General features: G+C 40.0%; 1 protein-coding gene across 4 annotated transcripts in view; it reads left to right on the forward strand.

The window, feature by feature from the left end:
* SMARCA2 (SWI/SNF related, matrix associated, actin dependent regulator of chromatin, subfamily a, member 2) overlaps positions 1 to 18,037 on the forward strand; it is a 209,013-nt gene that overhangs the window by 91,228 nt on the left and 99,748 nt on the right. For all 4 annotated transcript variants that reach the window (XM_063455081.1, XM_063455080.1, XM_063455082.1 and 1 more), the window contains exons 7-10: positions 4,502 to 4,628; positions 5,050 to 5,223; positions 5,538 to 5,711; positions 14,354 to 14,521. In XM_063455081.1, the coding sequence (XP_063311151.1) occupies positions 4,502 to 4,628; positions 5,050 to 5,223; positions 5,538 to 5,711; positions 14,354 to 14,521 (643 nt within the window). The remainder of the gene's footprint in view (positions 1 to 4,501; positions 4,629 to 5,049; positions 5,224 to 5,537; positions 5,712 to 14,353; positions 14,522 to 18,037) is intronic.

Here is an 18,037-nt window from a genome sequence, read left to right on the forward strand (position 1 = left end):
ATAGTGCCGGCTAAACAAGGAATACTTGAACCGATTGCTCAGTGGCTGGACTTCCAAATGAAAGATACAGTGGTCAACTTACCAACATGTCTGAAGGACACTCCTACATTTTTAAAACGAATTTCGAACATCGAACTTCCTCTTGAACCTATCATGTTACTTACCTGTGACGTTAAAAGTTTATATACCGTTATTCCCCATCTGGAAGGTATAGCTGCAACAAGACTGGTATTGGCCGAATCAACGTACTATCAAGGCCCTCCCATTGAATTCACAATAGAACTTCTTGAAGCAGTGTTAACTTGCAACTACTTTCGCTTCGAGCAAAATTGGTACCGCCAACTTGCAGGGACATCGATGGGGGCGGCGATGGCCCCCATGTACGCAAATTGCTACATGTACAGGTTCGAGATGGAACATATTTTGAAACCATTTAATTCCAAGATACTGATGTACGGGAGATACATCGATGATCTGTTCTTTATCATCAAGGGTGACCTAGACACAGCTGCAAAGATGGTGGCAACGATCAACAGGGCAAGTCCTAACATCGAGTTAACCATGACAGCTAGTCCCACGACTGTTGACTTCCTGGATGTGAGGGTGAGCATTGAAGATAATAAAATAACGTATACCTTGTTCACTAAACCTACTGATCGGAATACACTCCTCCATGCCAAGAGCTTTCATCCTAATCCGTTAAAGGCATCATTGCCTTATACGCAATTTTTGAGGGTGTATAGAAACAACTCAAATACGAATAGAGCTCAAGAGCAAATCCAGATGATGTGGAATAAATTTCTGGAACGGGGGTTTAAGATAACAACTTTAAACAGTGCCCTGCAGAGATGCAACCAGACTGAGAACATACCGGACACTAAAAGCCAACGCTTGGTTTTTCCGACCATCTATAACACAGCATCTCCAGCACTTAGGAGATCAGTGAATGCCAACTGACGGGCAGTTAGGAATGACACCTCACTTCCGAACATCTTCTCAGCTCCACCGATGATGAGCTACAAGAGAAACAAGAGCCTTAGAGATCTGTTGGTCAGAACGGATCCCCGCCACTGCTACGAGACCAAAACAGTGACCAGTAACTTGGGATGTTATCGCTGCTTGGGATGTGTTACCTGTGGACACATGGTCCCTGGTCGCTCGTTTTCACACCCTCTAACTGGGAGACAGTATACCATCAAACACCGCCTCACATGTACCAGTGACTTTGTCATTTATAAATTGACATGCCCTTGCGGATTGGCCTACGTTGGCAAAACGGACCTGCCTTTGAGGGAACGCATTAGAAACCATCGGTCAAGTATCAGGGTAGCATATCGGGACAATGGATCCGAACTACCCGTGGCAAGACATTTCTTGGAAGCTGGACATGCCCTCACAACTCTTAAATTGATGGCGATTGACCAAATACCACCACCAAGACGAGGAGGCGATAGGAAGAAAATGCTCCTGCAGAGAGAAATCTATTGGATTAGGACTTTGGAAACAATTACACCCAAAGGTCTTAATGAGAAATACTCGTTAGCAGTCTTTCTCTAATTGCCTTAGTGGTTTCCATAGGTTTCTGTGTTGCCGTTTGCGATCCAGACATTTTTGCATTGACTCCAGATGGGGGGTTCTGTATCCGTGGGCCCACCCATGGGGATAGGCCGGCGGATTAAATACCCTAATGATGGACGAGTAAAACATTTGCTGGAGAGGCCAATGTGGAGAGTCCCATAAGTTATCGATGAAGGACCCATTGACCATACATGGAATATGTAGATGGTCCTTGTTGGGTAACTGAGAATTACTTGCATGGTACCTACATATGTATATACTCTCGAATATGAGCTGCTTTTTCTCTAGGGGATAAAATTCTTGGAAGAGATGGGTCCATTTAAAGAAATTTTTTGTAATACAAGTCCTGATAAGGTGTCAGAGCTAGATGTTCCTTGTTGCACCGTCTAGACAGATAGGCGTTTTTTTCTATGGTTTTTTCCTATGGTAATTTCATTAATTAAGTATAACCCTGGGGAATGGATCCTAAATACGTGAGTGACTAGATTGGGGCTTGACTATAGTTTCCGACTGATATACCCATGAGGATTCGTGTTCAGTATACTGAGTGGTGATCTCTGGAGACTAGTATAATTGGCATCACTAGCTGTGATTTATTTTGAGATACAGGATGTGAAACTTGGAAATCTGTAGATCTGTAAATATGTAAATATGTAATTTATAGTGGCTATAAATGAGAATAGGACATGGGCCATAGATATGATGGTCATTTGGACTCTCCAAAGGATGTTGTCTGTTTTGAGCAGCTAACTAGGACTGCTCCGCTCAATAGTTGCTGTTTAGCAGTCACAGTGGTATAACATAGGGTGTCACTGTCTCTTTAAGCAAATCCGGTAGTAATGTATTTTACTTTATACTTGGATTGTTTAACCTCTGGCCAACAGTGTATAATTGTTTTTAAATATGAATGTTGTTAGCAGTATAGATATTCATTGTTAGAAATAATGTAACATTTTGATGTTTTGTTGTAGCTTATGTCTTCGGCCGTTTCGGCGTCTGGTCCCCATGGTAACCCAGTGTAAACTACTGGCTACAATAATGACGCATGCGCAGTGACGCGAGCGTCATGACGCATGCGCAATGGTGCACGATGATGTCATCAGAACGCGACCGACATTTTCGGCGCGAAAATGATCCGGGACGCTTGGAGGGGAGGTCCAGACCCAGGAGGGGTGAGTGTACTGATTGCTAGGTGTGGGTACTTAAGAAGGGGTTTGTGTGAATGTGTACTATGTCCTGATGAAAGTCTAGAATCTCTAGACTGAAACGTCGATATTTTTATTTGGAACAATAAAGGTTATTTTTTATGAAGAAGTCCTTGGAGTGCTGTCAATTCTCTCTTCTATATATATATATATATATATATATATATATATATATATATATATCTAATAACTATATATTGTGTTTATATATTATTATAAACTATAAATAAGTAAATAAAAACGTAAAACATAAAAAAAAATTATTCTAACTGTATTTTGATATTACTATATACATTTATATCAAAATACACTTAATTATTATACTTAATTATACGTAATAATTTCATAAATATATATGTAACTTCAAATATATAAATGTGTGTGTATATATTTATTTATTTAAATTCTACGCGCGTATATTTTTACATAATTAAGTAATTTTATTAATTGCAATTTGAGGGACCTGCCTGACAACACAGGCTGAAAGTCCAGGGAATTTAATTTGCTAGCACTGTATTTAACCCTGTAACTTTCTATGACACCCTAAAACCTGTACATGGGGGGGGGGGGGGGGTACTGTTGTACTCTGGAGATCTCGCTGAACACAAATATTAGTGTGTCAAAACAGTAAAACATATCACAGCGATGATATTATCAGTGAAAGTGACTTTTTTTTTTTTTTTGCATTTTTCACACACCGACGGCACTTTCACTGATGATATTGTTGTGATACATGTTACTGTTTAAACTCTAATATTTGTGTTCAGCAAAGTCTCCCGAGTATAACAGTACCCCCCATGTACAGGTTTCATAGTGTTTTTGAAAGTTACAGGGTCAAATAGAAGGGTCACATTTTTTTAACATTGAAAATTGCCAGGTTGGTTATGTTGCCTTTGAGAGCATATGGCAGCCCAGGAATGAGAATTACCCCCATGATGGCATACCATTTGCAAAAGAAGACATCCCAAGGTATTGCAAATGGTCTATGTTCAGTCTTTTTTAGTAGCCACTTAGTCAAAAACACTGGCCAAAGTTAGCGTTCATAATTGTTTTTTACATTTGTAACACACAAATATAAATGCTAACTTTGGCCAATGTTTGTGACTAAGTGGCTACTAAAAAAGACTGGACATACCCCATATTGAATACCCTGGGTTGTCTACTTTAAAAAAATATGTATGTGAGGTGTGAATCAGAGATTGACAGATAAGTGTTACAATGTCACTATTGATACATTTAAAAATATATATATTTTGAAAACACAATTTCTTATTTGTACTTATAGCCCTATAACTTGCAAAAAAAAAAAGCATGTAAATGGGTGTTTTTAAACTCGGGAAATTTTTTTTAATCTATTTAGCAGTTTTTTTCATTATCTTTTGTAGATAAGTAAAAGATTTTTCAAGTAAAAGTTTTTTTTAAAGTAACTTATATGACATGATATAAATAATGGTATGTAAAGAAAAGCTCTTTTTGTTCTGAACAAAAAATATATAACTTGTATGGGAACAGTAAATGAGAGAGAGGAAAATTACAGCTAAACACACACACCACAAAAGTGTTAAAACCGCTTTGGTCCTTAACTTACAACATGACCAAAACAGTCCGGTCCTGAAGGGGTTAAAACATTAGGTGCAAGTTTATTGTGTTTGTGGGATATTGTAAACTGTCTGTTTTCATTTCAACTTGGTTTAGTAACTGTGTGTCTCTTTTTGAAGGCTACAAGCTCGCATTGCCCACAGGATCCAGGAACTGGAAAATCTACCTGGCTCTCTGCCACCAGACCTGAGAACAAAAGCCACGGTGGAACTGAAAGCTTTGCGCCTTCTCAACTTCCAACGTCAGGTAATACAACCTTCAACCACAATTCCCAGACATCAGCTTCCTTACTCTATCCAAGCATTTCTTTTACAGCAACAGATGGAAAATTATGCTTCTTCCTGTAATAGTGATTACAACTGCAGCTGAAACAATTTATCATAGTAGGTTAATTGCCACTTGATATTGGAATGGTAAATAAGAGTAAGTGGATAGGTTGTCAATATAAGTACAGAAAATGTAGTAGTTGTACTATTGTATTCATATTTTACTGACATTTTAATTTTGTGTATAAAAATCACTTTGCAGATTTTGATGCAGTAGGAAAAAGGTGTCAACTTTCTCACTTCACTTGTCCTCGTGAAATTGGTGTCCATTCCTTTGCCATGCTCATTGTCTTCTTTCTCATTCAGCACATTATAATTTATATATTTATTTATTTTTTTAGCTTAGACAAGAGGTTGTGGCATGCATGCGCAGGGATACCACCCTCGAGACTGCTCTGAACTCGAAAGCTTACAAAAGAAGCAAACGGCAAACGCTACGTGAAGCCCGAATGACAGAAAAACTAGAGAAGCAGCAGAAAATAGAACAGGAAAGAAAACGTAGACAAAAGCACCAGGTATAAATCATGCAGTAAACATTATTATTTTTTTCTGTTTGCTCAGTTAGAGAATTCACTTGTTCTTTAAATAATGCCCTTGATTACACTGCATAATTGATAGAATATTTTGTATGTGCATCAGTGCTCAGCAATGAGGATTTACGCTGTATGTGATTTAATCAATTTGGTGAGATCTTAATATTGAGGCTTTTCATTTGCACTTTATTTCTGCTTTCATATAGCTAACTGCTCAGCTGAAATAGTAATTTACATAGTTTTTACACAGTTTCTTTTTACATTATGCTCATTTTGACTTTTCTTATCTGTTACAGGAATATCTCAATAGCATCTTGCAGCATGCTAAGGACTTCAAAGAATATCACCGATCTGTCACTGGTAAAATTCAGAAACTATCTAAAGCAGTTGCGACATGGCATGCAAACACGGAACGCGAGCAAAAGAAGGAAACCGAACGCATAGAAAAAGAAAGAATGAGAAGACTGATGGTAGGTGCATGAGCGGATAGATACAAAACAGCATGCACCATAACTCACAGGTTCTATACACTTCATCAGAGCTTCCAAATTGAACTGTTTAATTCACATAATCCATGCACTTCTTTAGTAATAAATACATTATAAAATACGTTTTTTTTTTTTTATACCACTTTTTTTTATACCACTTTTTTTTTATACCACTTTTTTTATACCTTTTTTTTTATACCACTTTTGTACTTCCCAGCCAAGTACAAATATGTTTAAAGGATTGTTTGTCCTTTAATATAAAAAGTTTCCGTAAGGGATTACTTATAGGGATCAACCAATTATTGGTCTGGCCGATATTCTGTATTTTCAGCAATATCGGTATCGGGCAATAAATATACCAATACTGCCGATAATGCAGATCAGGGTCCTGGGGGGGCCAGCACACTCTTACTTCCCTTCCCAGCAGCTCCCTTCAGCTCCCCGGTCTAATTCTCGCGAGTCCCGCGGCCGTCAGTGCGTTGCCACGGGTTTCTATGGCAATGCTACGCGTGGCACGCAGGCCGCGAGAGTTAGGCAGGGGAGCTGAAGGGAGCTGCTGGGAAGAGAAGTAAGAGTGTGCTGGGACGCCCAGGAAATGCCATATCCCCCTTCCCTGGCCAGGTAAGAAGCAGGGAGGGGGGGGGGACCCTAACACAAAATTTCTAAAAATTTCAATTGTACACACATTACATACCTACACAAACACTCACTGCACAAACACACACTCTGCATTCATTATATACACACACACTACACAAACACATTGCATTCACCATACACACACTATACACTGCATTTACTATACACACTACACAAACACACACTCTGTGTAGTGTGTATAGTGAATGCAGAGTGTGTGTGTATAGTGAATGCAGAGTGTGTGTGTATAGTGAATGCAGAGTGTGTGTGTATAGTGAATGCAGAGTGTGTGTGTATAGTGAATGCAGAGTGTGTGTGTATAGTGAATGCAGAGTGTGTGTGTATAGTGAATGCAGAGTGTGTGTGTATAGTGAATGCAGAGTGTGTGTGTGTGTATAGTGAATGCAGAGTGTGTGTGTGTGTGTATAGTGAATGCAGAGTGTGTGTGTGTGTATAGTGAATGCAGAGTGTGTGTGTGTGTATAGTGAATGCAGAGTGTGTGTGTGTGTATAGTGAATGCAGAGTGTGTGTGTGTGTATAGTGAATGCAGAGTGTGTGTGTGTGTATAGTGAATGCAGAGTGTGTGTGTGTGTATAGTGAATGCAGAGTGTGTGTGTGTGTATAGTGAATGCAGAGTGTGTGTGTGTGTGTATAGTGAATGCAGAGTGTGTGTGTGTGTATAGTGAATGCAGAGTGTGTGTATAGTGAATGCAGAGTGTGTGTGTGTGTGTATAGTGAATGCAGAGTGTGTGTGTGTGTATAGTGAATGCAGAGTGTGTGTGTGTGTATAGTGAATGCAGAGTGTGTGTGTGTGTATAGTGAATGCAGAGTGTGTGTGTGTATATAGTGAATGCAGAGTGTGTGTGTATATAGTGAATGCAGAGTGTGTGTGTGTGTATAGTGAATGCAGAGTGTGTGTGTGTGTATAGTGAATGCAGAGTGTGTGTGTGTGTATAGTGAATGCAGAGTGTGTGTGTGTGTGTATAGTGAATGCAGAGTGTGTGTGTGTGTGTATAGTGAATGCAGAGTGTGTGTGTGTGTATAGTGAATGCAGAGTGTGTGTGTGTGTATAGTGAATGCAGAGTGTGTGTGTGTGTATAGTGAATGCAGAGTGTGTGTGTGTGTATAGTGAATGCAGAGTGTGTGTGTGTGTATAGTGAATGCAGAGTGTGTGTGTGTGTATAGTGAATGCAGAGTGTGTGTGTGTGTATAGTGAATGCAGAGTGTGTGTGTGTGTATAGTGAATGCAGAGTGTGTGTGTGTGTATAGTGAATGCAGAGTGTGTGTGTGTATAGTGAATGCAGTGTGTGTGTGTGTATAGTGAATGCAGAGTGTGTGTGTGTATAGTGAATGCAGAGTGTGTGTGTGTATAGTGAATGCAGAGTGTGTGTATAGTGAATGCAGAGTGTGTGTGTGTATAGTGAATGCAGAGTGTGTGTGTGTGTATAGTGAATGCAGAGTGTGTGTGTGTGTATAGTGAATGCAGTGTGTGTGTGTGTATAGTGAATGCAGAGTGTGAATGCAGTGTGTGTATAGTGAATGCAGTGTGTGTGTGTATAGTGAATGCAGAGTGTGTGTGTGTATAGTGAATGCAGAGTGTGTGTGTGTATAGTGAATGCAGAGTGTGTGTGTGTATAGTGAATGCAGAGTGTGTGTGTGTATAGTGAATGCAGAGTGTGTGTGTGTATAGTGAATGCAGAGTGTGTGTGTGTATAGTGAATGCAGAGTGTGTGTGTGTGTATAGTGAATGCAGAGTGTGTGTGTGTGTATAGTGAATGCAGAGTGTGTGTGTGTGTGTGTATAGTGAATGCAGAGTGTGTGTGTGTGTGTGTATAGTGAATGCAGAGTGTGTGTGTGTATAGTGAATGCAGAGTGTGTGTGTGTATAGTGAATGCAGAGTGTGTGTATAGTGAATGCAGAGTGTGTGTGTGTGTGTATAGTGAATGCAGAGTGTGTGTGTGTGTGTATAGTGAATGCAGAGTGTGTGTGTGTGTGTATAGTGAATGCAGAGTGTGTGTGTGTGTGTGTATAGTGAATGCAGAGTGTGTGTGTGTGTGTATAGTGAATGCAGAGTGTGTGTGTATAGTGAATGCAGAGTGTGTGTGTGTGTGTGTGTATAGTGAATGCAGAGTGTGTGTGTGTATAGTGAATGCAGAGTGTGTGTGTGTATAGTGAATGCAGAGTGTGTGTGTGTATAGTGAATGCAGAGTGTGTGTGTGTATAGTGAATGCAGAGTGTGTGTGTGTATAGTGAATGCAGTGTGTGTGTGTGTGTGTATAGTGAATGCAGAGTGTTTGTGTGTGTGTGTGTGTGTGTGTATAGTGAATGCAGTGTGTGTGTGTGTGTGTGTGTGTGTAGTGAATGCAGAGTGTGTGTGTGTGTGTGTGTGTAGTGAATGCAGTGTGTGTGTGTGTGTGTGTGTGTGTGTAGTGAATGCAGAGTGTGTGTGTGTGTGTGTGTGTAGTGAATGCAGAGTGTGTGTGTGTAGTGAATGCAGAGTGTGTGTGTGTAGTGAATGCAGAGTGTGTGTGTGTAGTGAATGCAGAGTGTGTGTGTGTGTATAGTGAATGCAGAGTGTGTGTGTGTGTGTGTATAGTGAATGCAGAGTGTGTGTGTGTGTGTATAGTGAATGCAGAGTGTGTGTGTGTGTGTATAGTGAATGCAGAGTGTGTGTGTGTGTGTGTGTATAGTGAATGCAGAGTGTGTGTGTGTGTGTGTGTATATAGTGAATGCAGAGTGTGTGTGTGTGTGTATAGTGAATGCAGAGTGTGTGTGTGTGTGTGTGTGTATAGTGAATGCAGAGTGTGTGTGTGTGTGTGTGTGTATAGTGAATGCAGTGTGTGTGTGTGTGTATAGTGAATGCAGTGTGTGTGTGTGTGTATAGTGAATGCAGTGTGTGTGTGTGTGTGTGTGTAGTGAATGCAGAGTGTGTGTGTGTGTGTAGTGAATGCAGAGTGTGTGTGTGTAGTGAATGCAGAATGTGTGTGTGTAGTGAATGCAGAGTGTGTGTGTGTGTGTGTAGTGAATGCAGAGTGTGTGTGTGTAGTGAATGCAGAGTGTGTGTGTGTAGTGAATGCAGAGTGTGTGTGTGTGTAGTGAATGCAGAGTGTGTGTGTGTAGTGAATGCAGAGTGTGTGTGTGTAGTGAATGCAGAGTGTGTGTGTGTATAGTGAATGCAGAGTGTGTGTGTGTGTGTGTGTATAGTGAATGCAGTGTTTGTGTGTGTGTGTGTATAGTGAATGCAGTGTGTGTGTGTGTGTGTAGTGAATGCAGAGTGTGTGTGTGTAGTGAATGCAGAGTGTGTGTGTGTGTAGTGAATGCAGAGTGTGTGTGTGTAGTGAATGCAGAGTGTGTGTGTGTGTAGTGAATGCAGAGTGTGTGTGTGTGTAGTGAATGCAGAGTGTGTGTGTGTGTAGTGAATGCAGAGTGTGTGTGTGTGTGTAGTGAATGCAGAGTGTGTGTGTGTGTAGTGAATGCAGCGTGTGTGTGTGTAGTGAATGCAGCGTGTGTGTGTGTAGTGAATGCAGCGTGTGTGTGTGTAGTGAATGCAGCGTGTGTGTGTATAGTGAATGCAGCGTGTGTGTGTATAGTGAATGCAGAGTGTGTGTGTGTGTGTGTAGTGAATGCAGAGTGTGTGTGTGTGTAGTGAATGCAGAGTGTGTGTGTGTGTAGTGAATGCAGTGTGTGTGTGTGTGTGTAGTGAATGCAGTGTGTGTGTGTGTGTAGTGAATGCAGCGTGTGTGTGTGTAGTGAATGCAGCGTGTGTGTGTGTAGTGAATGCAGCGTGTGTGTGTGTAGTGAATGCAGCGTGTGTGTGTATAGTGAATGCAGAGTGTGTGTGTGTGTATAGTGAATGCAGAGTGTGTGTGTGTGTATAGTGAATGCAGAGTGTGTGTGTGTGTGTGTGTGTATAGTGAATGCAGAGTGTGTGTGTGTATAGTGAATGCAGAGTGTGTGTGTGTATGTATAGTGAATGCAGAGTGTGTGTGTGTATGTATAGTGAATGCAGAGTGTGTGTGTGTGTGTGTAGTGAATGCAGAGTGTGTGTGTGTGTATAGTGAATGCAGAGTGTGTGTGTGTGTGTGTGTATAGTGAATGCAGAGTGTGTGTGTGTGTGTATAGTGAATGCAGAGTGTGTGTGTGTGTGTGTGTGTATAGTGAATGCAGAGTGTGTGTGTGTGTGTGTGTATAGTGAATGCAGAGTGTGTGTGTGTGTGTGTGTGTGTGTATAGTGAATGCAGAGTGTTTGTGTGTGTGTGTGTATAGTGAATGCAGAGTGTTTGTGTGTGTGTGTATAGTGAATGCAGAGTGTTTGTGTGTGTGTGTATAGTGAATGCAGAGTGTTTGTGTGTGTGTGTATAGTGAATGCAGAGTGTTTGTGTGTGTGTGTATAGTGAATGCAGAGTGTTTGTGTGTGTGTGTGTGTATAGTGAATGCAGAGTGTGTGTGTGTGTAGTGAATGCAGTGTGTGTGTGTAGTGAATGCAGTGTGTGTGTGTAGTGAATGCAGAGTGTGTGTGTGTATAGTGAATGCAGAGTGTGTGTGTGTATAGTGAATGCAGAGTGTGTGTGTGTATAGTGAATGCAGAGTGTGTGTGTGTGTGTATAGTGAATGCAGAGTGTGTGTGTGTGTGTGTATATAGTGAATGCAGAGAGTGTGTGTGTGTGTGTGTGTATATAGTGAATGCAGAGAGTGTGTGTGTGTGTGTGTGTATATAGTGAATGCAGAGAGTGTGTGTGTGTGTGTGTATATAGTGAATGCAGATTGTGTGTGTGTGTATATAGTGAATGCAGAGTGTGTGTGTGTATAGTGAATGCAGAGTGTGTGTGTGTATAGTGAATGCAGAGTGTGTGTGTGTATAGTGAATGCAGAGTGTGTGTGTGTATAGTGAATGCAGAGTGTGTGTGTGTATAGTGAATGCAGAGTGTGTGTGTGTATATAGTGAATGCAGAGTGTGTGTGTGTATAGTGAATGCAGAGTGTGTGTGTGTGTGTGTATAGTGAATGCAGAGTGTGTGTGTGTGTGTGTGTGTGTGTATAGTGAATGCAGAGTGTGTGTGTGTGTATATAGTGAATGCAGAGAGTGTGTGTGTGTGTATATAGTGAATGCAGATTGTGTGTGTGTGTATATAGTGAATGCAGAGTGTGTGTGTGTGTGTGTGTGTGCGTGTAGTGAATGCAGTGTGTGTGTGTGTGCGTGTAGTGAATGCAGAGTGTGTGTGTGCGTATAGTGAATGCAGAGTGTGTGTGTGTGCGTATAGTGAATGCAGAGTGTGTGTGTAGTGAATGCAGTGTGTATATAGTGAATGCAGAGTGTTTGTGTACGCACTACACACACTGCATTCAATATATAGACACTATACACACACTATACAAACACACTCTGCATTCATTCTACACACACTGCATTCAATATATAGACACTATACACACACTATACAAACACACACTGCATTCATTCTACACACACTATACAAACACACACTCTGCACTCATTACACATACACTATACAAACACACACTTTGCATTCATTACACACACACTATACAAACACACACTGCATTCATTACACACACTATACAATCACACACTCTGCATTCATTACACATACACTATACAATCACACACTCTGCATTCATTACACAAACACTATACAATAACACACTCTGCATTCATTATACATACACTATACAATAACACACTCTGCATTCATTATACATACACTATACAATAACACACTCTGCATTCATTATACATACACTATACAATCACACACTCTGCATTCACTATACACACATATATTAAAAAACTTGACTGGCATGTATATTTTGTGCATTGACCTTAATTAAAAACAAAAGATTTACAAAAAATAATAAACATGCTCAATAGATTTGTGTTGAAATAGTTTATTTTTTTTCAAAATGGTAAATGTTCAGAATATCGGTAAATTTATCGGCCTGAATGTTCACAGATTATCGGAACCGGCTCTAAAATAATCAAAATCGGTCAATCCCTACTTACCAGGAAAAATTTAAGTATGGATTGTTTTGCCTTTTAATGGTAATTAAAGATGTAGAAAGGCTTAGAACAAACCTGATTTATTTTAAATGCTGTTTTCTGAAAAGTCCAGAAGAGTCTCCGAAGGTAGTCAGCTACTCCCTTAAATCACTAACCACAAATTGGATAGACAGCAGCGTGCTCCAATTTGCTCTTTTTCTTGTAACTCTTTTTTACCCCTTGCATTCACCAATTTTTGTGTGAGAGAAGAATGTAATCTTTTTCTTGCATATTTGTATTTCATATTGGCTGATTGTAAACTGACTCGCTGATGTCTTTTGAACATACAGCAGATATAAATTGTGTATTGGTATTTTATTCTCCCCCCCCCCCCCCCCCACCTTGAAATTAATCTTTTGTAATATTTGCCCACCTCCCACCTTGTAAGGAAAGCAGGTTCACTGGGTAGTATTTTTGAATACACCATGTGTAAATCTCCCTCCTTACATGCCAATTTAAGCTTAAAATTAAAAAGCATGTGAGACTCTCCAGAACTGTCCGTTCACATACTGAGGCTATGGTAACTTATATTAGTTTTCATAATGGAATTGATGCATTTCTTTTCCTTTTGTTTTCCTTCTTATCAGTTCATTATTTTTGATGGCAGTTCTGCATAAATGTAACATACATACACCGTAAATAGAACCACAATTTAAAGTAAATAAGAGAAGTAAAGTGCAATAGAAAATAAATAAATGAAAACAGAGGGAAGGAGCAGGTAAATACTTGGTACTCTGAGAACACTGAGCAGCCACATAATAATAGTTCTATAATACCAAACCTAAACTTCACTTAAAGGGCACCTGTTATGCCCAATATTACTTTTGCTTTTTTTAAAACCGCATTAATTTTCATCTTTACCTTGTGCTAGCGGTTTTGGTAGCAGATGTATAGATTGAGAGAAAAATCTATTTAAAAATAGGTTTTTCTCCACCTGTCAATCAAATCTTTGACGTAGACTTCATGCCAAGGAATTACTTGATAATGGAGAGCAGAAAAGATCCACCCATAGCAACTACAGCGCATGAATTGTAGTTGATGTGGTAATTTCCTAGCCAGCATTGCTAGGGAATATAGGAAAGGAGTGACTATTGTCACTCTGTTCAGACGCCAGCATGCTGACACCAAAGACAATGGGTTGGCATCATTAAGGATGCTTGCCCTGCTTGGGGATGTAACACCCACATCTGTAATTATATTGTGGCGGGGGAGCAGAGGTTCCAGTTAGTGGTGACAGATTGTCTTTAAAAGAAAAGAAAATATTAGATGACTGAATCTGTTAGATTAACATGCCACGGACGGACATGTAGTCAGCATGTCTAATACTAGTGTCAATATTTAAAAATATTTCACTTTTACATTCGAGTTTTAATGTAAGTTGCAAAGGTTTACGTTTCTATTTCATTAGATGTATGTATTTAACTTCCTTAAAAGTCAGGTTAACTAAGCATTGGTCAAGATTTATATAATATAGATTGACACACAAAGGAAAGTCTTTGGGGGCCATGATTAAACTTTGTTTGGTCTTATAATGGTCCCACTTTTTATTTGTTTATTTGGAATATTTTATTAAGTACACACAATTATTTTGCCAAATCATTTTGTTTATATTTACATTTTTAAGACTTCTTTGAATGGTGAAGCCAACTTACAAATTTTCACATTTATTTTAAGGAATTCATTTTACAACAGGTAACACAGTTATTCAGGTTCATAGTATAAGTCAAGGAAAGGGCTTCACATTTCACTCTTGGCTGTTTAATGAATTAATAGTATTTCTTTTTTTATTAGTATAATATTTATTCTGAGTATTATTATTAGTCATATTATCTTTTTTTTTTTGGGAACTACAATTTGTAGCATTAAACAAATATATGTGAATGAAATCAATTAAGACAGTCTGAGCGCATATATTTTTCTATTAACAGGCAGAAGATGAAGAAGGATACCGTAAGCTGATTGACCAGAAGAAAGATCGGCGTCTGGCTTACCTTCTACAGCAAACCGACGAGTATGTCGCTAATCTGACTAGTTTGGTGTGGGAGCACAAACAAGCACAGGCAGCCAAGGAGAAAAAGAAAAAGAGGAGAAAGAAGGTAAGAACTCTACTGACATTTCAGCTTTGATATGCTTGCTACTGCTTTAGTATTTCTGTGCAGCACTGTGAAATATCTAGTACCAAAGAGTTACTTGAGTTACTTTTTTATTCTAATTCTGCCATGCGTTTGGTATGTTCCATACCTTGATTCACAAAGTTATCAATATGAGTTGCATCCTTCCTTCATTTATTAAAGTATTAAACCTGTTAAAGATGTTTATATATTACCATGCAGACAGGTAAACACAAGACAAAGATGACCATGATTTTAGCTGCAGTTGGCCCCATTTAATATACAACTACATGCGTGTAATGCACTTTCATTCATGTGCAGGGAAAGCGCAAACAGAACTCAGTCCTGTATATCTGTCTTGCAAAATAATGATGAGAGCACATATTGGTTCGTTGAGAAAATGAAAAATATCTAACTAGCATGGATTGCATTGTATTTCTTTTAATGAACAGTTCTGCTTTTATACTAGCCTGGTTGCATATAATACCATCAAAGCTCTGCCGTTTAATGATTAGATCACACATTCTTATAAATATCTGGATAGCTGTGAAAAAAGATCTATGATCTCCAGAAACCTGATAACCTGAAAGCTTCTTTTGAAGTCTATTTCAAATAAAGGATTGCCATCATGCAGTTTGCAGCAGGTAAATAGGGCTGTAATCTTAATGCAGTGCATTGATAAATGCTTGTACTACTCCAGATGAATTGCTTGCCAGATGGCTTGCTTTGAAGAGTAGCCAGGGATGTTTCTGTGTAAAATAATGAGCCATTAGTAACATTAATATTGTTTTGTACACTGTAGAATTTCACTAGTTGTGCTCACCAGCCTTTTATTTTATGCTAAGCAGGACCAGTCCTCCCAGAAGCAGAAGTCCTTTATTTTCTCTTTCTCTGTACATTACTAGCTTGTTTTTTTGTAAATAATTGTACCAAACCTTTTTAAAATTGTTTTTAAAAATAATTTTAACAGATAAAGTAAAAATTTCAAGAACATTTTTGATTGCAGCAGGGGAAATTAAAAAGATTTCTCAATTATGACTTCATTGATCCAAAGACCATAAACATTGCATAGCACTGTATTGGTTATGGTCCTCTATTGCACCCCATTGTAAGGAATTACACTATTTTATAATGGTGTAACCTCTTACCTGTGGTGCGGGCACCACTCCCAGCCTCCACTATTGTTCAGTGAGAGGTGGAAGATCTTGCTCAGGAGCTTTTGCCAGCTTTCCTGAGCAAAGCCCTACATCATCTGGTTTACTCAGAGATCTTTTGGCTTTCTGGCTAAGGTAGAGGAGGCAAGAAACAGTTACTATCGGACCTGAACTAAGAAGCCAGACTGTTCATATCCAAAAGGCGCTCAGATCGGTTCAGTAAAACGAAATTATGTTTGTGCATATATGAACTGGTGGCCTGGTAGAGGTGGCATTGTCCATTTCAAAAGGGGTTAGTTTGATTGTATGGGGGTGTCAGAGCTTACAGCCTAAATTCATCTTTGAAGCTGGGACCCCAGCAGAGCTACTCTGTAAGGATTGAGAAGTCACATATAAGTGGCCTGTAAGTCTGGGACATAATTGGGTCAAGACACAAAGTACAATAGCTGAGTGGTGTAAAGAGAGATTGGATGTCTTGTATTGCAGAATGAACCATCACTAAAACAGCCCCAAATACATTGAATACATCCTATATCACGAAGATACATGATATATTAAATGTAAACTATCCCTCTTTCCAGTGCCACCATTTCATGAGCTTCATGAGTGCTACTCTTCATGTTACACCTACTTCCGTTCCATCCTTGGCTCTACCTGCAGTCTTCTTTGATTTGCCCTACTTAGGCAAACCTTAGTGACGCAGAAACTCCATCCTCATTAGTTTCTGGAACCTGCTAGCACTGCAGGCTAGGGAGTTTCCATAGCAAGTGCAGCTCATGCTTGGGAGAGCAGAGGGGCGTCCTGTGGGGAGGTGATTTCTGCTCTCCCTTGTTAGTCAGATCACAGGCATAGAGTCTATACCAAGCATGTCAAACTCAAAGGCTAACACGGGCAAAATAAACAAGGTTAAAGTGTGTGGGTTCAATTTTCATAGAAACTTACATTTATTTCAAAATTACAGTATAAAAAAAAGTTGCTTAACTGACACTGGACATCCTCACACTGCTAGGGCTTTAAAGTAAACAAAAGAGCAAATTTATTTTAAGTAAACATGCCTTTTCATTTAACCAATGTTTCAGTCCTATTACCTTTACACATTAAAGTACCACTATAGGCACCCAGACTACTTCAGCTCAATGAAGTGGTCTGGGTGCCATGTCCCTCTAGTTTTAACCCTGCAGCTGAAAACATAGCAGTTTCAGTGAAACTGCTGTGTTTACACTGAGGGTTATTCCAGCCTCCAGTGGCTGTCTCTCTGACAGCCGCTAGAGGCCGCTTCTGCGATTCTCACTGTGAAAATCACAGTGAGAAGGAAGACACTGACGTCCATAGGAAAGCATTGAGTAATGCTTTCCTATGGGCGGTTTGAATGCGCGCATACGCATTCAGAGCTGACGTCAGCAGGAGAAGGAGAGTTCCCCAGATAGGCAAGTGGCTAAAGGGGACGAGGCCATGAGGGTGGGGGGGGGGGGGGAACCTAATAACCCTATAGTTCCGGGAAAATTTGTTTGAAAAGAAAAGTTTGGTAATGGTACTGTAAAAAACAAGTGATGTTATCTTGTTGATTTTGAAGTCCTGTGAGTGTGTTCTTCACTTTGGCTGAGATCATCAAACTTTATTTCTGCCAATCCAATGCTTTCCCATAGGAAAGCATTGGGAGGCTATTGTGCATGTGTGGCAAAACGCTGTGCGGCCAATCAGAATCTCCATGGGGAGCATTTAGCTCTTCCATGTAGACCCATTCTAGTACACTGCTCCCAAATCCATTATATTGCCCCCAAATCTAATACACTATTCATCCTTTCTCACTCTACTCATACACTGACCCGTCCCCCCTACTCTAAAATACTGTCCTCCCATCTAATACACCGCCTCCCCCAATCAAATACGCAGCCTTCCGCAGCCCCGGCCCCCTCTCTAATTCATTGCTCCCCTCCCTAATTCATTGCCTCCCTACCTGCACTCTAATTGAATACACTGCCCCCACTCCTAACACTCTAATTTAATACACTTCCCTTCCTCAACCTAATTTAACACACTGCCACCCCTCCCACCACTCTAATACACTGCCCCTCCCTCTCCCAATTTAATACACTCCCCCCTTCCCCAATTTAACACACTACACAGGAAGGTCCCCCCAAGCCCCTCTTCCTCTACCTTAAGATGAACCACCTGTCCTCCAGTTCCAGCCTTGCTCTTCTCTGCTCAAGCAGGGTAGACGCTCCTTTGGCACTGCGAGCAGGAGAGGAGGAGTGGCTGGCCTGCTCTGCAGACAGACAGAGCCTCTCCTCGCTACTGCGCAGCTGGCGCTAATGACTTCACACACTGTATAGAGTTTGTTTTGTGT

Source organism: Pelobates fuscus, chromosome 5, assembly GCF_036172605.1.
Source record: "Pelobates fuscus isolate aPelFus1 chromosome 5, aPelFus1.pri, whole genome shotgun sequence".
Classification (NCBI taxonomy): Eukaryota; Metazoa; Chordata; class Amphibia; order Anura; family Pelobatidae; genus Pelobates; species Pelobates fuscus.